A 26,606-nucleotide genomic window follows, 5' to 3' on the forward strand; every position below is an offset into this window, starting at 1 on the left:
CTTGGAAGACTTGGTGATTACAGGAGGAGGAGGGAGTGACTGGGCAGGGGAGGGTGAGAGAGAGGGCTAGGCAAAGTCGAGGGGTCAGGCTGAGGCTTTACCCCGCAGCTGGAAGCTGGAGGCCGGGTCCACTCGCCTTTAAACTTTATTAGTTTGTAGGTTCTGCAGCTCTAACAGGGAAGCTCACAATAGAGGTGATTTAAACAAGATGGAAGTTCAGTTCTCTCGTAGGTAGTCTCCTGTAATCGCAAGAGCTAAGGTGGTGACTCCGCCATGTCTGAGGCCAGTCTGCAGTCCGTGTATCTGCTGCTCTCCCGCCACCTCATGCTTCCTCCCTCATCTGCTCCAGGCACTAGGAAGAAGGGAAGGGGACGGGATATCCCTTAAATGTGTTCCTGTATCCTTGACCAGAATTTTGCCCCTGCAAAGGAAGCTGGGAAATGTAATTTTTATTCTGGGTAGTCATCTTCTTAGCCAAATATCAGAAGTGCCTGTACTACAGAAGCTGAGGAAAAGGCATATTGAGGTTCAGCAAGTCATTCTACCACAGTCCTTGTGGCTGAGCCACCCCCATGCCCTCATTAATACGTTACTAGTCTGGAGATGTGGCATGATGCCCGTGCCTGCTGGGTAGACAAGCTCCCTCTGCTTGTGTCTCTACAGGCAGTAAAATGGCATGCCGTACTTGTTAGCTTCTTGGAGAATTCCCAGGAAGTGACAATTTGGGGGATGCTGCTTAATTGTTGCAATTACTTAATTACAACTCCTGGAGAAAGTTGGCAGCGCTGGGAGCAACCTCAGCAGGCAGACAAGGTTGGAGTACCTAAGAGCTGAGGGGTCCCATGAGGACACGGCTCACCTCTGCACACAGCCTGACAGCGTGCTTCAGTGCCCATAATACTGGCACACACAGCACACACCTGGACTCACACACCAGCACACACACTCAGACACAAGAAGCTGTGTGCAGAAACGCAGATTCCCGGGCCTCCCCTGGTGGTGCAGTGGTTGAGCGCTGGGCTGTGAGGCTGCCTGCAGCCTCTGCAGCACCAGTTCGTTCCCCGGCCGCCGGCGAGGGTCCCACAAAAAAAAAAAGAAATGCAGATTCCCACAGGGGAGCCACCATACACACGGGACACCCTCAAAGATGAACATCAAGCACTGCCAGCACTAGCAGATACACACACGCAAATCAATATCAATCTATAAAATGTTACAGAGAATAAAAATCTGGTTACTTCTGCAAAGGGCTCCAAGTCTCAGGCTCCTTCCACGTCTGGGGGTTGTCAGAGTGAGGACCATTAGAGGGGGTATCCCCAACTTCCCAACAACCAGGACGTGCCAGCCTAAGTTCAGCCAGAGGCCAGCAGCATTAGCTCAGCTGATAGATCAGCACCGAAGACTTGAAGATCGGCACCTTGGTGTGCTGAGGCCAAAGGTTGGGGGCTGGAAGACGATCATCTGGTCCCCTGGACATGCTGTTCACCCCAAACCACAATCTCTGAGCTCCAAGCCAAGGTCACAGTCACTGCGTGAGGATCTGGCAAACTGCAGTGGGAGATCTAAACTCAAGAGGTGCTTTATTTTTTGTTGTTGTTGTTTTTAAATGATTTTGAGAGTCCACAAAGTTATTTTTTAAAGATTTATTTATTCATGCACACGAGAACTGGGGTACAGGCCAGAGGTTGGGGGGGTGAGAGGACCCACCAGAGACAGAGTGGGAAACAGAACAGGCAGACTGACTGAAATACACTGCTGAGGGGAGCAGCGGGCAAGTCAGGAGAGGTCCGCTGCGCCATGTGGCTCACCTCCCTGGCTGGGGATCGAACTTATGCTGCGGTGGCTGCAGATTGCTTCATAGTGCTGATGCTTAATCCCTTACGCCACCAGGGAGGCCCTTCAAGGTGTGCTTTAATGCCTTCCAGCCATCAGTGCAGAAGCAGCAGTCCCTATAAGAACATGGGGAAACACTGAAACTTCTTATAACAATGGAAGAAACCATGCTGGTAAGTAATTTCTAAACAGGGGGCCTACACCTGTCCCCGTGAAAGTCAGCCACAAACAGGGATTAGACACTTCACGGAAGACCTGGCGTTTACGCCTTAATGCTATAAGGAGACCCAGAAAGGAGGGGGACAGTCATGGGTCACTGTAAATAATAACAGCTGCTATAACAAGTCCTCCCCCAACACACACATGCACACGCACACGCACACGCACACAGTCCAGAGTTGGGACTGTGGTTGATTGGCAGCAACCTGAATGTGATGGCCATGAATTTAACTCCTGAGACCAAAGTGAGCTAACCTTACTTGACTTCATAAATCCTTATGTCACTGCAGATGGGACAGGGAATGTGCAGCATTCCCCACATTTTTGGGAATCCCTTTCCGCTACTGTATGTCACACCTGATGTTGCGGGACAGCCCTTGCTTGGGATTGAAGACAGATAATTACCAAACATTGCTCTCCTTTTAAGATGAGTATTTCTTTATGAATAAGGTTGCTGGCACTGAGGGAGGGTGAACAAAATCACTAGATGTGCCAGGTGGGGAGGGAAGGGGTGGTGGTGGGGACATTTGAATAGGAGTTGCCTAAACAAAAGCAGCGGACTTTGTAGGCCTTTGGTGATTCTTGCTGACTTGAAACTTGAGCCCAGTGCTAGACACAAACTAAATACATTTGTCCTGGAGCAAGACAAATCACTAAAGTTGATTCTTGTACCAATCGTGGGATAATTCAATAGGTGCAGAGAGGTGGTATAATCTTAGTAAAGAGGAACACACTGAGGGCCTGGCCTCCCGGATGGCGCAGCAGGTTGGGCCCAGCGCTGTGCCCACAGCCTCTGCAGCGCAGGTTCGATTCCCGGCCTGCCAGGGAGAGTCCCACATGGTGTGGCAGACCTCTCCTGTCTCACCCTCTGCTCCCCTCAGCAGTGTATTTCGGTCCTTCTGCCTGTTCTGCTCCCTGCTCTGTCTCTGGTGAATTCTCTTCACCCCCCTGTACTCCAGTGCTTGTATAAATCAATCTTAAAAAAAAAAAAAAAAACCCGCACTGAAACCAGACCGCCTAAATTAAAACTCCAGCTCTGGCAGTCCCCAGTGGGGTGACTGAGCAAGAATTCCCTCCCTCTGGGATTAACTTCCTTAGGGGCCAACAATAGTACGGGCCCCAAATGATCGTTTCGTGTATTAAATGAACTAACACGTGTAAAGCGCTTAAGTCCGCGCCAGGCACACAGCTAAATATTTAGGATTAGCTGTAAGTATAATGACTATATGCCGCCAACACTACTATACCCGCTTCATTTAATCCTCACAGCGGGTCCTGTCCCAGATTTCTTCGTTTTTTTTCTCCCCCCACCGCACCTTTCCTGGCCCACAACTGGGGTCACCCTCCAGAAACACTTCCCAGGGGCTCCAGGACACACTAACCTTCCACCTTCCCAAATGCGGGCACTAACCTCTCATCCGCCACGTGGGGGCAGCAGCGCTCCGCGCACTACCCGGCGCGCGGCGCATTGTGGGGCGCGTAGTCTCGCTGGCGCGTTAGGCGGTGGCCTCAGCCTGGCAGGCGAACTGCATCTCCCAGAAAGCCACGCGACACGCCACCGGAAATTGCGGAGTAAGGGAATTTGCAGGGCCCCACCCCGAGGGCGATGCTGCGCAGGCGCGAGCGGCCTGTTTTTTTTTTTTAAAAAAAAAAACTAAACGGGCCGAAGTTGTACCCCGGGGAGCGGATCTGATCTCCCGGCTGGCGCGCGGCAGCTGCCTCAGGCCGCGGCAGACTCCAGGCGACCCCGCTTTGTAGCCCAGAGCTGGGGGCCCTGCTTTGCTGCTCTCCTTTCCTCCGTGACAAGGGATCACCCCACCCAGCCACTGGCTAGTCTGGCGCTCGCATTTGAAAGGAAAAAGTAACATTTCCCCCCTCTTTTTCTCTTCTCTCCTTAACGGTCAAACCTTTCCCCTTCCCTTAATGTATTAGTGTTGTAGGACAGGGAGAGGGGCAGCCCAAACCCCGCAAACCTGCCTATTCTACATGGGTTCTGCCATCCGCCGCATCAACACAAAACATAGGAGACTTTAATGGGAAGGATCTTTAATAAAACTAGGAAACAATACAGGTAAGGCAAAGAGTCTAGTTTCTAAATGAAGCACCCAAAGTTACCCGTCCCCTCGTGGGTAAAACTCCATCCATATGGGATCGGCCCAGAACAAGGCCCCAAAGCCTGCCCCAAGTCTAAAGCATCTTCCAGTGGGGACCCACAGAAAAGGGTCACAAACAACCGGACAAGCCCGGAAGGAAAAGAGCAAAATCAACATCAAGATAAAAGCTGCCATGGTCACCTCCCCACGGGTCTCACCCACATCTGCGTCACCCAGTCCACGACCAAAAGACAAGCACAGTTTCTTCACGTGTCTCTCGGCTCCATGCGCCTCCTCCAGGTCTCCTGGCTCCATCCTGCTTCCTTCCTCAGTCTCCTTCAGCTTCTCTTCCTGCTCAGCTCCACCCTTCCTTGGGTGGGGCAGGGAACCTGGAACCTCCCCCTTTCCTGGGGACCACCCTGTTACATTAGGAGAATCTATAATTAGAATAGTATAAGAATCTCCCAAGTACGGATCACCCGGTTTCAGTAACTGTCAACGGATGCCAAATGGGGTTTCCTTTAGTCAGCCCCGCCCCCATTTTTTAAAAAGCAAATCTCAGGCTACACGACATTGAATCCAGAACTGCTTCTATATGCGTTTTTTTAAAGATTTATTTATTCATGCATACAAGAACTGGGGTACAGGCCAGAGATGCGGGGGATGAGAGGATTCACCAGAGACAGAGTGGGGAGCAGAACAGGCAGACTGACTGAAATACACTGAGGAGGGGAGCAGCGGGCGAGACAGGAGAGGTCTGCTGCACCGTGTGCATTTCTCTCCGACTGGCTGGGGATCGAGGCTGCTGACAGCTTCACAGTGCTGTGCCCAATTCCCTGAGCCACCAGAGAAGCCCTATATGCATTTTTATTTATTTTTTTTTAAAGATTTATTTATTTATTTATTTATTTGTTTATACAAGCACTGGGTACAATCAGAAGCACGGGAGGGTGAGATAATTCACCAGAACCAGAGCAGGGAGCAGAGCAGGCAGAAGGACCGACGTACACTGCTGAGGGGAGCAGCGGGCGGCAGGAGAGGTCTGCGCGCCATGTGGGACCCTCCTCTGGTGGCTGGGGAGCAGCCAGGGAACGAACCGGCGCTGCAGAGGCTGCGGGCAGCTTCGCAACCCAGCGCTCAACCGCTGCGCCACCAGGGAGGCCCCCTATATGCATTTTTAAAAGATAAGTTGTTTCCATCACACCTAGAAAAATTGCAAGAGTTGTTTTAAAATGTAAGATAATATTGTTTGAAGTTGTTAGATGTTGGTTTTGTTAGCAGCGGTGGATACTTAGTGCACCTGTATTCTGTAGTTGTCTCAAAAATTATCTAAATGTCAGCAAGTTAAAATAGCCATTTTATTTCCTGCATGGTTGTAGATCAGGAATTTGGGAAGGGAGTGACTTGGATTCTTTCATATGTCTGAGTCAGAAGTTGGCTAGGACTTGAGTCATCTCAAGCCGTAAGTGGAGAGTTGTCCATAGTGACTCAGCAACATGGCTGAAGTGACACTGACTGTTGGCTGGGAGCTCAGGGAACACTAACTAGAAAATCTGGGGGCCTCCCTGGTGGCACAAGGAGTTATGCCCACAGCCACTGCAGCACGAGTTCTATCCCCGGCCAAGGAGCTGCCCACATGGCACAGCAGACCTCTCCTGGCTAGCCTGCTGCTCTCCTCAGCAGTATATTTCAGTCAATCAGCCTGTTCTGCTCCCCACTCTGTCTCTGGTGAATCCTCTCACCCCCCAACAACTCTGGCCTGTACCCCAGTTCTTGTACGCATAAATAAATAAATTTAAAAAAAAAGAAAGAAAATCTCCACACACTTGTGCAACCACCAAAGCTCATACCCTACTGACTGAGTTTTTGTTCTGATGAGGAAATCTAAATTGTATAAATAATCCCCCAAAGGATGATGACCATGAAGATAATAGCTAAGGGTAATTAACCATTATCCCTGTCCCACGCAACCATGGGCTAGATGATGCTGGGGACATGGTTGTCCCAAAAAGTACCATGACCCCCATCCATGAGGTCTCCAATCCAGTTCATGAGGTAAACATTACCAAATACTAATGACTCATTTGTTACCAGTTTCCTGGGGGAAGTTTTGGGAGTCCTGGGAGACTGTAATAGGGCAACCTGCTTTTGTTTGTCAAAGGGGAGATCAAGAAACATTTCATTGATGAGTCAGCATGGCCTGTGCAAAATATTTGGCTAAGCATTATTTCTGGGTATGTCTGTGAGGGTGTTTCTGGAGGAAATCAGTATTTGACTGAATAAAGCACATTGTCTTCCTTAATGTGGGAGGCATCCTCCAATCCTCTGAGTGATCAAATAGAACAAAAAGTAATTTCTGCGTTGCCTGGCCGCCCAGCTGGAACACTGGTTTTCTCCAGTCGGTGACTTACTCCATGGGCTCCCCTGGTTCTTTTTTTTTTTTTTTTTAAAGATTTTTATTTATTTATTTATACATGCACTGGGTACAGTCAGAAGCGAGGGAGGGTGAGAGAATTCACCAGAGCCAGAGCGGGGAGCAGAGCAGGCAGAAAGACCGAGGTACACTGCTGAGGGGAGCAGCGGGTGGCAGGAGAGGTCTGCGCGCCATGTGGGACCCTCCTCTGGTGGCCAGGGAGCAGCCGGGGATCGAACCGGTTCCGCAGAGGCTGCGGGCGGCTTCACAACCCAGCGCTCAACCTCTGAGCCACCAGGGAGGCCCTGGTTCTTTTTTTTTTTTTTTTTTAAAGATTTATGTATTTAGGGCCTCCCGGGTGGTGCAGCGGTTGAGCGCTGGGTTGCAAAGCTGCCCGCAGCCTCTGCAGCACTGGTTCCATTCCTGGCTGCTGGCGAGGGTCCCACATAGTGTACAGACCTCCTGCCATGCCCTCTGTTCCCCTCAGCAGTGTGTTTCATCTGTCTGCCTGTTCTGCTCCCCACTCTGCCTCTGGTGAATTCTCTCACCCTCCTGTGCTTCTGACTACCCAGTGCTTGTATAAATAAATAAATAAATCTTTAAAAAAAAAGATTTATGTATTTATGCATACAAGAACTGGGGTACAGGGCCTCCCCGGTGGCGCAGCGGTAGAGCGCTGGGTTGCAAAGCTGCCCGCGGCCTCTGCGGTGCCGGTTCAATCCCCGGCTGCTCCCCGGCCACTGGAGGAGGGTCCCACATGGCGCGCAGACCTCTCCTGCCGCCCGCTGCTCCCCTCAGCAGTGTACTTCGGTCCTTCTGCCTGCTCTGCTCCCCGCTCTGGCTCTGGTGAATTCTCTCACCCTCCCGCGCTTCTGACTGTACCCAGTGCATGTATAAACAAAACAAACAAGCAAACAAATAAATAAAGAAAAACATGCCTCTTTAAAAAAAAAAAAAAAAAGAACTGGGGTACAGGCCAGAGGTGCAGAGGGTGAGAGGATTCACCAGAGACAAAGTGGGGAACAGAACATGCAGACTGACTGAAATACACTGCTGAGAGGAGCAGCAGGCGAGACAGGAGAGGTCTGCTGCGCCATGTGGGTAGCTCCCTGGCCAGGGATCAAACTCGTGCTACAGTGGCTGTGGATAACTTCATAAGGTGGTCTTAACCCCTTGCGCCACCAGGGATGCCCCACCCCATCCCTTGGTTCTTATGCCCTCACGTTTGAGCCAGGACTTTGCTTTTCCTGGACCCCAGCTTGCAGCTACCAGACTGTGGGTCTTCATATTCACATGAGCCAATTTCTCATAAGTCTCTTTATATATATCCTGTTGGTTCTTTTTCTCTGGAAAACCTTAATGCAACATTGAAGGGAGAGCAGCGGAGGGACAGTAATATGGATCAGTCCTCACGAACTATTCTGTGTCAACTATTGGTCTTTGGCATGCTCCTAGGCAAGTGACTCCTCCTGTCTGAATCTCCCCTGCCTGTCCTGTGAGTCCCTTTCTCAGGCTGTAAGAGCCCTTTTAGAGCATGCTAGCAAAGCAGTTACCTTAATTTGGTCCCATTTGGTGAGTTTATTAAATGGTGGCATTATAGTATTAACATTGCCAAGGCAGCAAATTGCAAGGATTAAGTGTGAGCTATAAAACCAGCCATCCTGGATTCAGATCTTCATTCAGGCACTTACTAGCTGTGTGTAGTCAGACCAGCTGGTTTCCTCTTGGACATAACTGCTAGGGGCAGCCCCAGTGGCGTGGCAGGCTGAGCACAGTGCTGTGGGGCTGTGCGCAGCCTCTGCAGTGCAGGTTCTATTCCCAGCCGGGCAGGGAGAAACCCACATGGCGCGGCAGGCCTCTCCTGTCACGCCTGTTCCCCTCAGCAGTGTCTTCGGTCTGTCTGCCTGTTCTGCATCCTGCTCTGTCTCTGGTGAATCTTCTCAACCTACTGCGCCTCTGGCCTATACCCCAGTTCTTGTATAAAAATAAATCTTAAAATAATAACCGCTAGAGGAAGCCTTCAGAAATGGTTAGATTATATTGTGGTAACAAAGGAACCATAGATCTTAGTGGACTAACACCTCAAGTTATTTCATATTCACAGAAACAGGCAGATGGTCTCCATGTCATGATCCAGTGACTGTCTTCATGTGGCACCCCTCCAATCCCCCTCCCCCGTTGCTAAGGGAGAGGATGTGAGCATGTAGCATCCCGCACGGGTTTTTAAATGCTACTACTGGCAATGATGCTCCCAGCATGCGCATTTTTTTGATTTATTTATTTATGCATAGAAGAACTGGGGTACAGGACAGAGGTGGGGGCTGGTGAGGAGATTCACCAGCAACAGAGAGGGGAACAGAACAGATTGACTGAAATACACTGCTAAGGGGAGCAGTGGGTGAGACAGGAGAGGTCTGCTTTGCCATGTGGGTAGCTCCTTGGAGGGCTGGGGATTCAACTCGTGCTGCAGTGGCTACAGACAGCTTCATAGGTTGCGTCTTAACCCCTTGCACCACCAGGGAGGTGTTATTAACCTAATGATAGCATTTTAAGCCAGATCTTGACTCTGGCAATGGGAAGTTCCCCTATGGCCTGGGTGACATAGAGGAGACCAAGGCCTAAGACTTGGAGCTGGCCAGAGTTAACAGGTCAGGGAGAAAATGTGACAATAGTTGACAACATAATTGTAACTGGGAGTGAAAGAAGTTAGTTACAAATTAACTGCAAGCCTCACCTAGTCTCAGTTGGGGTGCAGATGAGAGGGCTTCCTAGAGGAGGTGAGTCCTGAGCTGACACCCAAGGCCTCACTGTTACAAAACCAGGAAGGAAAAAAAAAAAAAAAAAAGAAGTGTTGCAGGTAGAAATGAACCCAAAAAAAAGGGCAGCCAACAGAAGCTGCTCAACCTAGCAGGAAAGGGTGTGGTGAGATAGGAATCCAGGTTAGTCATTGTCAAAGGTTTCGGCATCAGCCATGCCCAGGTTCAAACCTAGTCCTGCCACCCTCTGTGACCTCAGCCAAGTGATCCTACCTTCAGGGCCTCCATTTTCTCTCCTGTTAGTTCCTGCCTCATAGACCAGGCTGGTGTCCCAGTTGCCTTGGCCTGGCGCAGCCGGTGCTCAGAAAGCATGACTGTGACTGGTTTTATCTTTTGCGAGCTATTTACATTTATCACTTAATTCTTGCTAGGTGCCTTGTAATGGGTGAGGCTGGGGGAAGGCGGGAGTACGGGGGAGCCCTTGTTTGCATTGCACAGATTAGAAAATCGTTGCTCAGAGATTCCAGGTCTCTTTTGGAGCCGCACAGCTGGGGCAGCGCCAGGACTCAAACACAGGCTTAGCCGCCCTCCAGGGGAGCGAGGCTGAGGACCAACTCGCCACTGTCTGGGACCTGATTCAGCCCCCTCCGAGGAGCCCTGAAAAATTACTGGGTCCGCATAGGTTAGAGGCCGGACCCAGAGAGCAAGGAAAAATCCTCCAAAGGAGACTTCAATCCTCTTTGCCCTTCAGTTTCTTGGGCCCCCACCCCGCCCACCATCTGATCTTGGAAACCCAGATTCTGAGAAGCCGGGACGCGGCATGGACTCTTCTGTGTTCGGCCCCCGTTTAGAGATTCGAAGAAAAGCAGACACTCTGGGCCCGTCCGGGAGAACCATCCTGGTGCATCTGACCCGGGAAAAGTTCTCCCCTGCAGTGTGGGCCCGCGGCAGGGCCCCCAGAAAGCGAGTCCAGCTTTGCCCTGGAGCGCAGATCCCGGCGCTCGCCTCCGCACTGCGGGCCCAGCGACACCCGGGCTTTCCCCACGCCCGGCAGGGCCAGGGTGGGGGCCGAGGGCTGAGCCTCTTCGGGGGCACCGAGGCCGCCTCCCTGGCCCGGCCTCGAGGAGAAATGTCACCCTCAGGGGCACCCCCGGGCGCGGCGACCCCACCCCCAGCTGCCCTCGCCCGCGCAGGGGAAGGCGGGGAGGCCTCAGGCCTGGCCGCCCCGAGCGCGGCTGGAATGCGGGGTGCAGGACTCGCACCCCGAGGAGGGCGCGGCGCTAGGACCGCGCGGGCGCCGCCGGCCCCGCCCTGAGCCCGACCCCGCCCTGCGGGGCCCGAAGCGCCGGAGCCGGGAGCAGCGGACGCGGACGGCAGGGAGGCGCAGCCCGGGTCAGTACCCCGACACCCCGCAGTCCCGCCCCGGCGCCCCAGGCCCGGGAGACCCCGAAGCCCGGGCCGCGCCCCCCCCGACTCGGGATCCTGGACCCCAGCCCCGGGCGCCCCGTTATCCCGCCGCGGAGACGCCGCCCTCCGCCGTGGAGATGGGCCTGGGTCGGGGGCGCCCCCGCACCCCCCGGAGGGGCTCTGGCCGCAGCCTGGCCCGCGCTCCCTCCCCGGGGGCCCCGTTATCCCGGCCCGGGGCGCGCAGCCAGGGCTGCACCCCGGCCCCGCGCGGCCGCCGACCCCCGCCCGGCCCCCAGCGCCGCCCGGGCCAGCGCCCCCGCCCGCCCCAGGGCTCCCGGCCCCGCCGCCGCGCGCGCTTGCTGGGGGCGCGGGGCTGCGGGGGGCGCGGGGCTGCGGGGGGCGCGGGGCGGCGGGGGGCGCGGGGCGGCGGGGGGCGCGGGCCTGGGGGGGCGCGGGGCGGCGGGGGCGCGGGGCGGCGGGGGCGCGGGCCTGGGGGGGCGCGGGGCTGCGGGGGGCGCGGGGCGGCGGGGGGCGCGGGGCGGCGGGGGCGCGGGGCGGCGGGGGCGCGGGCCTGGGGGGGCGCGGGGCGGCGGGGGCGCGGGGCGGCGGGGGGCGCGGGGCTGCGGGGGGCGCGGGGCTGCGGGGGGCGCGGGGCGGCGGGGGCGCGGGGCGGCGGGGGCGCGGGCCTGGGGGGGCGCGGGGCGGCGGGGGCGCGGGGCGGCGGGGGGCGCGGGGCTGCGGGGGGCGCGGGGCGGCGGGGGGCGCGGGGCGGCGGGGGCGCGGGGCGGCGGGGGCGCGGGCCTGGGGGGGCGCGGGGCGGCGGGGGCGCGGGGCGGCGGGGGGCGCGGGGCGGCGGGGGGCGCGGGGCGGCGGGGGGCGCGGGGCGGCGGGGGGCGCGGGCCTGGGGGGGCGCGGGGCGGGGGGGCGGCCGCCTGACCCCGCTGTCCCCGCAGGCCGAGCGGCGCCATGTTCCTCGTCAACTCCTTCCTCAAGGGCGGCGGCGGCGGCGGCGGGGGCGGCGGGGGCGGCCTCGGGAACGTGCTCGGCGGCCTGATCAGCGGGGCCGGCGGCGGCGGCGGCGGGGGAGGCGGCGGCCTGGGCAACGTGATCGGGGGCCTGATCGGCGGCGGCGGAGGGGGCGGCGGCGCAGCAGCCGGAGGGGGCGGCGGCGGCGGCGGCGGAACCGCCATGCGCTTCCTGGGCGGGGTCATCAGCGCCATCAGGTGAGGCGGGGCCGGGGCGGGCGGGGCCGGGGCGGGGCCCGGGGAGGGCGTGACCGGGAGGGCCGGGCGGGGCCGGGGAGGGCGGGGCCCGAGGAGGGCGTGACCCGGGGCGGGGCCTTGGGAGGGCGGGGCCCGGGGCGGGGCTGGGGGCGGGGCCCCGGGGGGCGGGGCCCGAGGAGGAGGCTTGTCCTGCACGAATAGAATGGGGTAACTTGGAGACTGACCTGGATCCTTCATAAGTCTGGGGCGGGGCCTGACTTGGGCGTGGTCTGACTGTTGGAGGGGAGCGTCTGGGGGACCTAGCTGGCTTGGGGAGGTGGGGCTTACTGCCTACTCGCCCTAACCTCCAGGAGTTCGTTAGGAGGGCGGAGCCCGTGAGGCCGGGTGTCACTTCTTGTGGGGCAAAGCCTGGTAATGGGAGGGAACTGCTGTCCTAGGTGGGTCACTGAGATGGGCCCAGAAGAGGTCAAGGCCCGAGGGCTGGGGCAAATTAAAATAGTAGGGACTGGCCGTATTACAATAGAAAACTATCCTGGTGGAGGTAGGTTGTGTCTAGGAACGTAGCGTTACCTTCGGTCACCGGGCAGTGACCCCTCGAAGGGGCAGGGTCTAAAGGAGCTGGGGTGGGGGTGGTGGTGACAGTTCCTAGACTGATGAGACCTGAGGAAGGCGGGGCCCTGGGAGGCTGGGCAGAGCTTCCTTGAAGCCAGCCCTCGAAGGGGCTGGGCATATTGAGGAATCAGCCATTAGGTGGGTGTGCCCGGCAGCAGCGGAGCCTGCTGTAGGGCGGGCGTCCAGCTTTCCCGACCTATGCAACCAGGGCAGCAAGGATAGGGACAGGTGAGGATAAGGATAGACGAGGTGGGCAGAGGGAGCAGGTAAGGAGGGTGGCAGTCTGGGGCTTGGGGGGTTGGAGCGTGGGGGGTGGCGTTGCCCGTTGGAGGCCCCGCCCCCTGGGCCTAACTCCCCCTTGTTTCCCTTCAGCGAGGCGGCTGCGCAGTACAACCCAGAGCCCCCGGTAAGCTGAGTTCCTCGCCAGAGATGTCTCTTCTCCCTTTGAAGAAATCCCACTCCCTCTCCCTCTTAAGAAGTTCCTCTCGTTCAGCCTGTCCCTTACCGTGTCCTCACATTTACAATGGGTCTTGGTTATGCCCCTTACCTGTCCTCTGACCTGTCATTTCTTTGATGGCCCAGCTCACTCAGGCTTCCCCACTAGGACTGACCTGTCCAGGGTACTCCCTTCCCCTCCCTGCTCTGAGATCTCCTCCCTCCGCAGCCCCCACGCACCCATTATGCCAACATTGAGGCCAATGAGAGCGAGGAGGTCCGTCAGTTCCGGCGACTCTTTGCCCAGCTGGCTGGAGATGTAAGTAACCCCGACCCCCAGACCTGTGCTGATCCTCCCATGCCTCCCTTGGGCTGCTCACACACGCACTCCACCGTGGCAGTCCAGAAGTTCATGTCCTCCTTCATGACATGCCCCGATCCCTTCAAGTCACCCTGACTCACCCCTACCTTCTCCCCTCAGGACATGGAAGTCAGTGCCACAGAACTCATGAACATTCTCAACAAGGTTGTGACTCGACGTGAGTGACTGGCATTAACACACTGGGCGGGTTGAGAGGCATGGGGGCTGGGGTGCCGGTAACCTTTGACCTCTGAACTTCAACTTCTTCCCCCACAGATCCTGATCTGAAGACGGATGGTTTTGGCATTGACACGTGCCGCAGCATGGTGGCCGTGATGGATGTATCCTTGGGGCAGTCTAAGGGAGACCTTGGATGAAGAGGGGATTTGTCTTTCTTTTTTCTTTATTTATTTTTCTTTATTTATTTATTTTTTTATAGAGGCATGTTCCATTCCTTTATTTGTTTGTTTCTTTGTTTCTTTGTTTATACATGCACTGGGTACAGTCAGAAGCGCGGGAGGGTGAGAGAATTCACCAGAGCCAGAGCGGGGAGCAGAGCAGGCAGAAGGACCGAAGCACACCGCTGAGGGGAGCAGCGGGCGGCAGGAGAGGTCCGCGCGCCATGTGGGACCCTCCTCCGGTGGCCAGGGAGCAGCCGTGGATCGAACCGGCGCCGCAGAGCTCGTCGGCAGCCTCGCAACCCAGCGCTCAACCGCTGCGCCACCGGGGAGGCCCTCTTTATTTATTTTTAAAGATTTATTTATGCATACAAGAACTGGGGTACAGGCCATAGGTGCGGGGGGTGAGAGGATTCACCAGAGACAGAGTGGGGAACAAAACAGGCAGGCTGACTGAAACACTGCTGAGGGGAGCAGCGGGCAAGACAGGAGAGGTCTGCTGCGCCATGTGGGTAGCTCCCTGGCCGGGGATTGAACTTGCTGTAGAGGCTGCAGATAGCTTCATAGTGATATATCTTTAACCCCTGTGCCGCCAGGGAGGCCCCTCCACTCCATTTTATTTTACTTATTTTCTTACATCATTGTTCATTTTTGTACAGTTATCAGTATACCCCACTTAGGTGTAGTCCCCATAGATCTCCCGCCACCACATCATGCATGACCATCGCCATATTCCCTTGTGTTCTTCCTGCCCCTGTTTTGGTCCCTCTCCCTCCCCTGCTGTGTGCCTCAGGTCTATGGTCAGTTTGCTAGTTTTGTCTTTTTCTTGACCTTTTGTTTAGTTCCTCTATATTCCGCATATAAGTGAAACCATCCAATATTTGTCTTTCTCCTTCCGGCTTGTTTCTGCTTAGGATGATCCCTTCCAGCTTCATCCATGTTGATGCAAATGGCATAAGTTTGTCTTTTTTGATTTCTGAGTAATATTTCATTATATTACATTCTGCTTTGTAGGTGACAAAAACAAGACTCAGAGAGAGACAATCTAAGTTACCAATAAATGGTAGGAATTTGGACTTGGTCTCTGGGGCTTGAGAACCCAAACTTTTAAGAGCCATACACATATAGGGGCACACCTATGTGCATGATGCTATGTGAAGGCATGCATAGGAACACGTGTATATGCACATGGGCCAGTCATTCGCTGACCTTGGCTACATACACCCTCAACACAATGTGGATACATACACGTCACAGGATCACATACATGCGTTCTATAGGATTAAATAATCTTGGCTCTGCCCCTCAACAAGATTGGTGGGCTTTCCTATGCCTCCATTGGCCTATCTAAAATGGGGTGAATTTTGGGCCTCTCTGGTGATACAGGGAGTTAAAGTCTCAGCTCTATCAAACTATCACCAGCCACTGCGGCATGAGTTCGATCCCCGCCCAGGGAGGTGACCCACATGGCGCAGCAGACCTCTCTCGTCCCGCCTGCTGCTCCCCTCAGCAGTGTATTTCAGATCGGCTTGTTCCGCTCCTTCCTCTGTCTCTGGTGAATCCTCTCCCCGCCACCTCTCCCACATCACTGGCTTAGACCTCAGTTCTTGTATGCATAAATAAATAAAAAGAAAATTTTTTTAAAAAGGGGTGTATTTTGATGATGATACCAAGTTGGAGCTACAGGCACAGGTTAGCCCAGTACATAGTAAGTGGTCTGGCTGCATTAGCTTTAATATGATCTTAGATCTTTTTTCAGCTTTGAATCTGTTTCATTTTCTGTGATGGGGAATACTACCACAGGGCTGGTGTCTTGAGGAATTAGCAGCTATGTTCAGGTGAGGAATTTGTAGTTTGGGGAAGTTCAGTATAACCCCCGATGGTTTAGAGGGAGTCCTTAGAAAAATAAACAGTTGATCCACTAGGATCAACTGGAAAAGTTGATCCACTAGGATAGGACAGGAGTGGGGTTTAGCCCAGTTCCCCCTGCTGGGCTGTTGTCATTGTCGTCTACATAGCGTGGCCTCTGGGTTCAGCCATCACCCTATTCTTAACACCCTCCTATCAGAGCGACACCACAGGCAAGCTGGGCTTTGAGGAGTTCAAGTACTTGTGGAACAACATCAAAAAGTGGCAGGTAGGTTAACACCTGAAACTCCCAGCATGAAGTCCCCCAAGCCATGGGTTTGCTGTGTTAACAATGTTCCATGAACCCCGACCTCCCTGTCCCCACAGGCCATATACAAACAGTTTGATGTGGACCATTCAGGGACCATCAGTGGCAGTGAACTCCCAGGGGCCTTTGAGGCAGCAGGTGCGGTCGACTGGGATGTGGCGGGGCTGAGCTGTGTGAATCGATTCCCAGGGCTGGGAGTGGGTTGGGCAGTGTGGCCCCCACACCTGAGGGACTGAACCATTCCTAGGGTTCCATCTGAATGAGCATCTCTACAACATGATCATCCGCCGCTACTCAGATGAAGCAGGGAACATGAATTTTGACAACTTCATCAGCTGCCTGGTCAGGCTGGACGCCATGTTCCGTGAGTGACACTGCAAATCCTGGGTGGGGATTTGTTCATCTTCCATTGGCCAGGTTCTCCCCTAAAACTGACCGTAAAGTGGGTGATGGTAGGGGGCGCAGCAGTGAGCAAAATAATTCTAGTTTCTGCCTTGATGATACCCACAGTCCAGTGAAGAAGGCAGATGACGAAGCTGATGGTTCAGAATGATGGCTGCCAGGGTGGGGAGCCTAGGCCAGGTGACAGCATCCCCCTGAGGGGGAGCTCTGGGCAGAGAGGGCTTAGGTTGGTGGGTGGGCAGTGCACAGGGTTATTTGAACCTATGAGGCTCCTGATGCAGCTAAGGGGTCACGGAGGGCTTTGTGGGGTAGGACACAAGAGCTGAAGCCAGAAGGATGAGGAAATGTGACACCCCGTGAGAGGGTGGGGGCAAGTGTGCAAGGGGAGCAGCCTGTGCAGAGGCCTAGAAGGGAAGAGAAGACAGAGTGTTCGGTGTTTTCTGTTGGACTCAGTTCAGGATACGGACGAGGGGGTGGGATGGGGAGACGTAAGGTTGGGTGGGGTGAGTAGAGCTGGATTATGATGGCTCCTATGACTATTAATATACTAAATTCTTAAGACGCCCTTAAGAAGTGAGAATTAATGTCTTCATTTTAAGGAGAGGGATGTAAGATTCAAGGAGGCAAAGCTGCTTGCTCACAGCCTCTCAGGAAGCCGCAAAGTCAGAACTTGAACTCAGATCTTTAATAAGAGAATTGAATGCAACGTGGCAGGAGCAGTGGGTACTGTCAAGCCATGTAGGACTCTGAATGCCAAGTTTAGGGGGACTCGACCTGAGCCTGAGAACCACTGCAGGTTCTAGGCAGGGCAAGGCCAGGGCCAGGTGGCCCGCTTTTTGCAGAACCCAGGGAGGATAATGCAGCGAAGAGGTGGGCTGAAGAGGGGCAGGCATTGGAGATGGCAGGGACGTGCAGTGGGAGTGGACCAAAGCAGGGTAGGCGAGACCAGAGTCATCTATGAGAAGGCATAAGAAATGGCCATAGGGGCATTCAGGGGCAAGAGAGCCAGTAGTAACTGCAGTGGGTGCAGTGTCTGGGACATAGGTGTGGACACCTAAGGGTGGCGACTGAGTGGTGAGAGAGCAAGCAAGGACAGTGTGGGCATGTTTGCCTGGGCTTAGAAGTTGTCAGGGGCCATGGAGCTGAGTTTCAGGACAGGAGCGGGACTGCTGAATTGCAGGGGCGGGAAGTGGAGCCTCCAAAGCCTCCTTCCCCTAGGAAGGAGGGGAACTGGACTATGGTGTGTTAGAGGGGGATGGGTGGGGTACAGAATAGACAAGGGTGGGTAACAGCCTGGCTCGCAATCACAGTTCCTTTACTTTCCTGCTGTGTGAGTTGGGGCGTGTCACTTCTCTGTGCTTTGTTTCACAATGACACTTGTCTCTCAGAATTGGGCTAATTGCATTAACACATCCAAACCACTTCCTAAAGCGCTCCCTGGGATTACTGTCATCCCATCTATCAGTACAACATTTTCATCCTAATAGCCACTCCCCTCAGCCCTTCCTTTCTCTTCCAGGTGCCTTCAAATCTCTTGACAAAGATGGCACTGGACAAATCAAGGTGAACATCCAGGAGGTAAGAACGCCCTGCAGGGGCCCCTTCACCTTGGCCACATGTGCTTGCTCTGAGCTTGGGCTTCTTCCCTCAGATTTTCCCAGAAGCCCCTGGGTGAGGGCAGGGAGGAGGGGCTGGTAACCACAGGTTCCCTGCTCCTGACTCTGTGCCCTCCTCTCCCCAGTGGCTACAGCTGACGATGTATTCCTGAATGGGAGTTCCAGTCCTGCCCCTTCACCGCCTCGCTAGAGGAGTCACCTTGGACCCTTCGGTCTCCCAGGGCTGATCCCATCTGCAGTCATGTCTTCATGGGTTATGCCAACCCACAGGCCTTTACGTTCTCCCAGGCCTTGGCACTGGCTTCTAAGTCAACAGCCAGGGCCGAACATGCCCTAACATGCCCCGGCCCACGTTACCCCAGCTCTGACTCTCAGATGTGGCCTGACCCAGGGGTCACTCCATTCCCAGCACACCCATCTCACGCTCTCTCCGTAACCTCTCCTGTGCACCTGTGCCAAGCCCCATGCCTCAAGGGCCCTTCTTTCAGTCCTGGGAGGTTCACTCCAGTCCCTACACACCCTGGCACACCCATGTTACCACCCAGGCAGCCCCACTCCAGGCCATAACAGGCCTGCACGCCCCAGTGCCTTTGTATTCTGATCCTAGCCTGCCAGATCCAGGCAGGAATAAATATACCCGGTCGCTGCTCTCTCTGACATCTGCCTCATGTTCTGAGTTGAGGGGCCCTGGCAGTGGGGGTGAGAGGACTTTGTCTCCGTGTCTGTCCCCAGAGCTAGATCTGTGTGTATGTCCTGGTCCTTTCTTGTGTCCTTTTTCTCATGCCGGGTCGCAGCTGAATTACAGCCTCATTCTTGCTGAGACCCCTTGCAGGTCCTGAGGCTGGGACCCAGAAGCCTGGGCGATCTCTGCTTTTGTTGCTAGAGCCGGGTTGGTGGGAGGTCTCAGTACCACTCCTAGCTCTGTCCCCCAGAGCCACCTTTGCCTCTCTGCTTGTTCTTGAATGAGTCTGTCCTCAGGGCCTGAGTCTCTCTTTGTTGTGCCTCTAGCTGTGGCCAGCATTTTCCTTCCCATCCTCTGGCCCTGCAGTGAGAAGGGGCTACCATCTAAACTACAGAGCTCCTGGGCCTCCCCGGTGGTGCAGCGGTTGAGCGCTGGGTTGTGAAGCTGCCCGCAGCCTCTGCAGAGCCGATTCGATCCCCGGCTGCCGGAGAGGGTCCCACATGGTGTGCAGACCTCTCCTGCCACCCACTGCTCCCCTCAGCAGTGTATTTCCTCAGTCTGCCTGTTCTGCTCCCCGCTCTGGCTCTGGTGAATTCTCTCACCCTCCCGCACTTCTGACTGTACCCAGTGCTTGTATAAATAAATAAATAAATCTTTAAAAAAAAAATACAGAGGGCCTCCCCGGTGGCGCAGCGGTTGAGCGCTGGGTTGCGAAACTGCGCGCGGCCTCTGCGGCGCCGGTTCGATCTCCGGCTGCTCCCCGGCCACCGGAGGAGGGTCCCACATGGCGCGCAGACCTCTCCTGCCGCCCGCTGCTCCCCTCAGCAGTGTACTTCGGTCCTTCTGCCTGCTCTGCTCCCCGCTCTGGCTCTGGTGAATTCTCTCACCCTCCCGCGCTTCTGACTGTACCCAGTGCATGTATAAACAAAACAAACAAACAAACCAGCAAACAAATAAATAAAGCATGCCTCTATAAAAAAATAAAAAAATAAAAAAAAAAAAAATACAGAACTCCCTTTCCACTTGGGGACATTCCCCCAAGCCCCCAGGCCTTGAGGGGCAGCCCTGGGTGCCACTTGAGGTCCCCAGCCCTTCTGAGAGAGCCAAGAAGCAGCAACATCCTAGGATTAGCCCTGGCCTAGCATGAGAGACTCGTCTGGGTGATAGGCAGCCCACAGGGTAGAGACCCCCTAGCTGGTGGGAGGGTGAGCCGGGAGGGCACACACACACACAGAGCAGAGGTAGGTTGGGCTCCCTAAGAAGCCAGCACATTTATTGACGCTTGATCATGTCCCTCAGGTCCTGCAGGTTTCTTGGGCTTATTTCTTGTGGGGGAAGGAGGCCCAGCCAAGGCAGTACAGGCTGTAGGCGGTGCCTATGAAGGGAGTGTGGGGGATACAGAATGAGACCCTAACCTTCTTCCTGAACCCCATCTGCAGCTTTTATGCCCTTCTACAGACTCCTGCAGCCACCAGCTTGGATCCCACCCCAGTGCAGACTCCAGCTCCCTTCCCAGAATGCACTTCAGGTGGGGACTCCCCTGCTACTAGATCCCGGCCAGGTTGGGAGCTTTCTCTTCAACCCCTGCCTGCTGGGTCCCAGGCCCATCCTGGCACAGCCCCCATCCTGGGACGGGAGACCACGCCCTAAGGTGCTCTGCAGCTTTATGGTAGCCAGGACTCCAGCACGTTCCCCAAACCTGGCCAGCCCAGAAGCCAACTCCTCCCAGATCCCAGGTTCCACTTAGTTCTCTACTGCCCTGGTCTCCCTAAACTCCTAGCCTGGACCAGCCCCTTCTTCCCTCGTGCTGGAGCCCAGCCTCCTGCCGCTCAGGCGGAGCCGGCCCGACACTCACCCCCCGTAACCAGCAGCATAGTCAGTCGGTACAGGATGTTGTCGGCTCCTCCGCCCTTCAAGTGCACTGGAAGGTCATTGTCCGCCTAGGTGTGGGGAACCTCAGATGAGAAACGGATGTCCCCGGGGCTCGGCGCGGGGGACTCCCCGCCTCCCCGGACTCCGCCGGCGCCCTGGGCTCCTCCCTGCCCCGCCCGCGCCCCGCCTACCTGGAAGAGTTTCTGTTTCTCCGCCACTCTGTTCGCCATGTGAGTGCGGGCGGTCGAGCTGAAGGCACGAAACAGTGCCTGGGAGACCTGGGGAGAGAGGGAGGATGGGCATTGGGGGGCTCCTGGAGGGGCGTCCCGGAGTGGGCTCGGCGGAGGTGGGGGGTGCTGGCGCGCGCGCGTGCAGAGGGGGTCGGGCTCGCCGAGGCTCTGCCGTGGGGTGGGCTTACCCGCCCCCCCCCCAGCGTCTCTAAGGCAATGTCGGACTTGCCAGCGCGAGTCGGGGAGGGGGTCCTATCACAGGAGACCCCGAAGGGGACGGGCCCGGCGGGGCTGGCTGCAGGCGCCAGGCTGTCAGCAGCAGAGGCGCGCCCGGAGGCGAGGCGCCCGCGCGGCCCGTCCCAGTCCGAAGGTTTTGAAGGGAGGTTTTCTGGGTTCATGGGACGAGCTCAGGTCCCGGGAATGTCGGGGTGCATCGGGAAATCCTAGGGGCTTCCGGGGAAGAGACGGGGTATTCGGCCCCAGTGCCCAGGTCTGAGCGCGAAGGGAGATGCAGAAAGCGAAGCGGCTCAAACCCGGGGCTCCGGGCCATGTCCGGCACCCCCGGCTGCTCAGGGGGAGCCCTGCACCCCCGGAGGATCACGTTCCGCGCCCCAGATCCCGGATCGTTTAGGGAGAGAGAATCTCGTATTGGGGCGAGGACTTCCGGGATGGCAACCCCGGTCCGGCCCGTGGGGGGCCCTCACCCGCTGGACCCTCATTCTGCGTCCTCCTCTTCGGCCGGTCACCTGCCCTCTCCGCCAAGGACGCGCAGTGACCTGCCCTCCCCGGGAGGCCCTGGCCCCGCCCCGGGCGCGCGGGCCCCGGATTGGGTGAGAGAGCCGGCGAGTCCCGCCCCCAGATGCGGAGCCGTCCAACCCTCGCGCGTGGGACCGGGTGCCAACAAGTAAGTGGCTGGAGCAGCCATCTGTTACTCATCTAGGAAATTCTATTGGTCCGAGTGGGAGGAAGGCGGTACCTACCGAGATGAGTATTGAAGAGCGCGTCACGGCAGGGAAAACTGGGGTTGCAGGTCCGCGCGCGCTGCACGGGCTGAGTGGGCGCGCGGCCGAGCCCCAGTTTCCGTATCTGTAACGGGGAGACGGAGTCAAGACCTTCCTCAGAGGTTTGTTGAGAACATTGTATCAACTAATATGAGAGCATAAATGAACTAACAGTTAATGCGGTTTATTTTTTATTTTTTTTACTGTTTTCTAGCGGGAAGGTTCGTGTAGCAGATGTTTTTATATTTATGTTTTGTGTTATTCTGGTAAATTTCAAGCATAAAGAGCAGCAGAAAGGTATTTTGGACCCATTACTTGCTTCAACAGTTATCACCATGATTGTGTTTTTCAGCTATCTTTTCAACTTAAAAAAAATGGTTATTTTAAAGCAAATCCCAACACATTTAAATATGTGTTTCTAACAGCTAAGGATTTAAAAATGAGAAGTCCACCAACTCACGGTATTATTTTTTAAGGATTTATTTTATTTATACAAGAGCCGGTGTACAGACCAGATGCGCGGGAGAGTGAGAGAATTCACCAGAGTGGGGAGCAGAACAGGCAGACTAACCGAAAACACTGCTGAGGGGAGCAGCAGGCGGGACAGGAGAGGTCTGCCATGCCATGTGGGTAGCTCCCTGGCCGGCCAGGAATCGAACCCACACTGCAGAGGCTGCGGGCAGCTTCACAGCACTGTGCTCAATCTGTTGCACCACCGGGGAGGCCCCCACAATTTTTTTCCAAAGTTTTTTTTTTTACTTTTTCATACAAGAGCTGGGGTGCAGGCCAGAAGTGCGGGGTGGTGAGAGGATTCACCAGAGAGAGTAGGGAACAGAACAAGTGGATCTACTGAAATACACTGCTGAGGGGAGCAGTGGGCAAGACAGGAGAGGTCTGCTGCGTCAGGTGGGTCACCTCCATGGCCGGGTGCCTTCAAGTAGCTTCATAGTGCTGCATCTTAACCCCTTGCATCAGTAGGGGGGTCCCCAACCCCCAATTTTGAATTGAGCCTCATGGATTAGAAAAATTTATGGATGAGGAAAAAAAATAATTTAATCTTCTTTTAAAGAAGACAATGGATGAAATTTAAAGCAGGACAACGGATGAATTTTAAATAAGGTCTGTGTATTAGACAATAACATCAATATTAATATCCTGATTTCAATGATTTTACTGTAGTTATGTATCACAGCGTCCTTGTCTTTAGGAAATCCATGCTGCAATATTTGGGAATGAAAGGATACTTCTCCTAAAATGGTTCAGAAAAAGTCTCATATATGTGCAGCCAACGTTGAGTAGAGTTACCCTAAAAGCTCTAGCAACCAGTGATGATTCTGGCCCAGTCTTAAAAGTTTTAACAACCTTTTAAGAGGCTTTTATAACTTAATAAATTCCCTTAACATTTTCAAACTATGCTTGTAAATTTAATATGTTAGAGTGCTTCATTTAAGAACCACTATAGACTAATAACTGAATCTTTCCTCAAAACTAACAATAACAATAAATTTGAGGTATCTAAAATTTTAAACTTATAAATGTGTTCTTATAGTCTATCAGTTGTTCTAATAATGAACATAAACAGTAAGATGTCAAAAAAAAGTAAATCATAGTCACTACCTGGATTTCACATTTTATTTTATATTTATTTTTTTAAAGATTTATTTATTTATACATATAAGAACGGGGATACAGGCCAGAGGTGTGAGGGGTGAGAGGATTCACCAGAGACAGAGTGGGGAACAGAACAGGCAAATTGACTGAAGCCTACTCCTAAGGGGTGCAGCAGGCAAGTCAGGAGAGGTCTCCTGTGCCATGTGGGCTGCCCCGTGGCCGGGGATCGAACTTCTGCTGCGGTGGCTGTGGTTAGCTTCATAGGTTGTGTCTTAACCCCTTGCGCCACCAGGGAGGCCCTATTTCATATTTTTTATTCAATCCAATCTCACCCTTTCTGTGGATTTCACATTTTAAATTGGAATTATGATGTTGAACTATTATTTAAGCCAATTTATCTTAAGTATTACCAATACTTAAAATATAAAATTCACAAATTCCCCCACCAAGAAAGTTAATACTACAATATTTTAAAAAGATTTATTTATTTATGCATATAAAAACGGGGGTATAGGTGGGGGGGGAGGGCGTGAGAGGATTCACCAGAGATAGAATGGGGAGCAGAATAAGCCAATTGAGTGAAATACACTGCTGAGGGGGAGCAGCGGGTGAGACAGGAGAGGTCTGCTGTGCTATGTTGGTAGCTCCCTGGCTGGGAATCGAACTTGTGCTGCAATAGCCGTGAATAGCTTTATAGTGCTGTGCTTAACACCTTTCACCACAGGGAGGCCCTTAATACAATTTTGACTTTCTTCAATATTTCTTTAATCAATTTCTTTCTTTTTTTAAAATAATTTCTTTTTCTTTTTTTAAAGATTTATTTCTTTATACAAGCACTGGGTACAGTTAGAGGTACCGGAGGGTGATAGAATTCACCAGAACCAGAGCGGAGAGTAGAACAGGCAGAGTCACTGAGGGGAGCAGCGGGCGGCAGGAGAGGTCTGCGCGCCATGTGGGACCCTCGTCCGGCGGCCAGGGATCGAACTGGCGCTGCAGAGACTGCGGGCAGCTTCGCAACCCAGCGTTCAACCGCTGCGCCACCGGGGAGGCCCTCTTTACTCAGTTTCTTAATATCTCTCTACCTAATTCAAATATTTCCCAAGATCAGGTGTGTTTAGTCACATTGAGGGATGCTCAGTCAATTGTCACCGGGAAAATATAGATCCCAACCACAGTGAGATATGACTGCAGAGTCAAACACCAAGACTGAGAATGGGCAAGATTGTAACTGGTGAAAATGCAAAGTGCAGTAGTCACTGTCAGTCTGGGTCCAATCAGGAGGTGGGGACCACCCAGTAGGCTAAATAGGGAAGTTTAACATGCAGACCTATTAACTCAGGTAAGAGAGTCGCTGGAAGGCAGGAAGAGGCAGGAGGCTGTGTGCAGGTTATGGGGTCCTGTCCATGGTGTCTGGGTGAGCAGAAAGATCACTGTCAGGCTGAGGTTGGGGCAGGATCTCACACCCATACACCACACACCACACACCCCTTCCTGCCCTGGAAACTGCAGTCTCTTCCTCCTGCAGTGTCATCCAGCGCCCTCTACTGGGAAAACTGAAAAGTGTGCTGTCTTTAAAGGAAAAATGCTTAAAGGAATTCCATTGTTTGCCACAGAGCAGATATTGAAGGCCAGGCAAAGAGAAAGGTGGACTGTCCACCTTTCAGCTACTCAGCTTCCATATGTATCCTCTACACCTTAGAGGTCGCTTCTGTTTAAAGATTTATTTATTTATTTATGCATAAAAGAGCTGGGGCGCAGGCCAGAGATGCAGGGGCAGGACAGAGACAGTGGGGAGCAGAACAGGCAGAGCTACTGAAATTCACTGCTGAGGGGAGCAGCGGGCAAGGCAGGAGAGGTCTGCTGCGCCATGCGGGTAGCTCGCTTGCCGGGGATCGAACTCATGCTGCTGTGGCTGTGGATAGCTTCATAGTGCTGCGTCTTAACCCCTTGCACCACCAGGGAAGCCCCAGAGGTCACTTCTAATAACAAAAACAACTCCATTTTTTACACTATCCTAACAATTGAAAAAGCTGGCTTTTCTCCAGAACCCAAAGTCTCAGCAGTCACACAGAGTGTATTGATGAATACTCCCCATGTTCAGCATGGTCTCACCGAGCATTCTGTTACCTTGCGACCAGCTGGCAAAGTTAACCTCCAAGAAAAATTCCTGTGTAAAGGAGTGGGGAGGGAAGGAAGGAGAAAGAAGAGAATGGTTTGCATATACAAATAAATAGGTGCCTGTCACAAATCTTCCCTTCTGTAATTGATGACAGGTGGGAGTTGATATCTGAAGTTTCCTTTGTTGTGAGCCTGATCACATTCTCTGTTCTCTGCCATAGCCCTGCCTGCCCTAGGTTTTTGCTTGGTGGAGTTGACTCAGAGTTTCCTTGCCAAAGGGTTGTTTATTTTTTTTTTTAAGATTTATTTATTTCTGCATATAAGAGCTGGGGTACAGGCCAGAGATGCAGGGGGTGACTGGATCCACCAGATACAGAGTGGGGAACAGAACAGGCAGACTGGCTGAAATACACTGCCGAGGGGAGCTACGGACAAGACAGGAGAGGTCTGCCACGCCATGTGGGTATCTCCCTCGCCAGCCGGGAATAATTGAACCCGCACTGCAGAGACTGCAGACAGCTTCATAGCACTGGGCTCAACCTGCTGCGCCACTGGGGAGGCCTTGGATGCCACATGATTGCATTCTCTAGGCCCACTGGGGATGATAGCCAAAGCATTACAGATGCCCCCTGCCCCCCCTCTCACTCCCCTCCCTGGGGAGAGGAGGTGATAGTTTTGAAGAAGCCTGACCCCATGGTGAAGCAGACTATACTACAGTCTGGGTTAACTCCACAGCCTTTTCTTTTCTGGGAGATGCTTATTATTTGAAGCCACTGAGTTTGGACAAGCTTGTTATATAGCAAAAGCTGATCAACACAGGAACATGCATTTCTACTTCACCTAAGTCTCCACCAGCCCATAATATTTTTTTTTAAGATTTTATTTATTTATACAAGAACTGGGGTACAGTTAGCAGCGCAGGAGGGTGAGAGACTACGCCAGAGACAGAGCAGGGAGCAGAACAGGCAGACAGAAAACACTGCTGAGGGGAGCAGCAGACGTGGCAGGAGAGGTCTGCTACGCCATATGGGATTCTAGCCGGCCGGGATCAAAACTGCTGAGGCTGTAGACAGCTTCATAGAGCGGAGCTCAACCCACTGCCCCACTGGGGAAGCCCAGCCCGTAATATTTTATACTGTCTCACTCAC

At 54.2% G+C, this 26,606-nt stretch overlaps 2 protein-coding genes across 2 annotated transcripts; one reads left to right on the forward strand and one right to left on the reverse strand.

The window, feature by feature from the left end:
- Nucleotides 1–11,687: 11,687 nt before the first annotated feature.
- Nucleotides 11,688–18,156, forward strand: CAPNS1 (calpain small subunit 1; the record flags this gene model as incomplete). The annotated part of the gene is made up of 10 exons (XM_084257157.1): nucleotides 11,688–11,944; nucleotides 12,929–12,962; nucleotides 13,221–13,310; nucleotides 13,473–13,530; nucleotides 13,629–13,693; nucleotides 15,819–15,887; nucleotides 15,986–16,064; nucleotides 16,174–16,290; nucleotides 17,848–17,906; nucleotides 18,070–18,156. The coding sequence occupies 10 exons, from the start codon at nucleotides 11,688–11,690 to the stop codon at nucleotides 18,094–18,096; spliced, it is 855 nt and encodes a 284-aa protein (XP_084113283.1). The 3' UTR covers nucleotides 18,097–18,156.
- A 1,662-nt stretch (nucleotides 18,157–19,818) lies between these two features.
- Nucleotides 19,819–21,474, reverse strand: COX7A1 (cytochrome c oxidase subunit 7A1). The gene is made up of 4 exons (XM_084257914.1): nucleotides 21,433–21,474; nucleotides 20,690–20,776; nucleotides 20,482–20,566; nucleotides 19,819–20,001 (listed from the first exon to the last, which is right to left on the reverse strand). Exons 1-4 carry the CDS (start codon nucleotides 21,445–21,447, stop codon nucleotides 19,946–19,948), a joined length of 243 nt encoding a protein of 80 aa, XP_084114040.1. The 5' UTR covers nucleotides 21,448–21,474; the 3' UTR covers nucleotides 19,819–19,945.
- Between the last annotated feature and the right edge of the window lie 5,132 nt (nucleotides 21,475–26,606).

Source organism: Talpa europaea, assembly GCF_964194135.1.
Source record: "Talpa europaea genome assembly, chromosome: 16".
In the NCBI taxonomy this organism is placed as follows: domain Eukaryota; kingdom Metazoa; phylum Chordata; class Mammalia; order Eulipotyphla; family Talpidae; genus Talpa; species Talpa europaea.

Coding starts and splice junctions, on each gene's coding strand:
- COX7A1 (XM_084257914.1), bottom strand. Junction 20,567..20,689: donor AGAAACAGAAACTCTTCCAG/GTAGGCGGGGCG, acceptor CCCCACACCTAG/GCGGACAATGACCTTCCAGT. Junction 20,002..20,481: donor TATGCTGCTGGTTACGGGGG/GTGAGTGTCGGG, acceptor CTCCCTTCATAG/GCACCGCCTACAGCCTGTAC.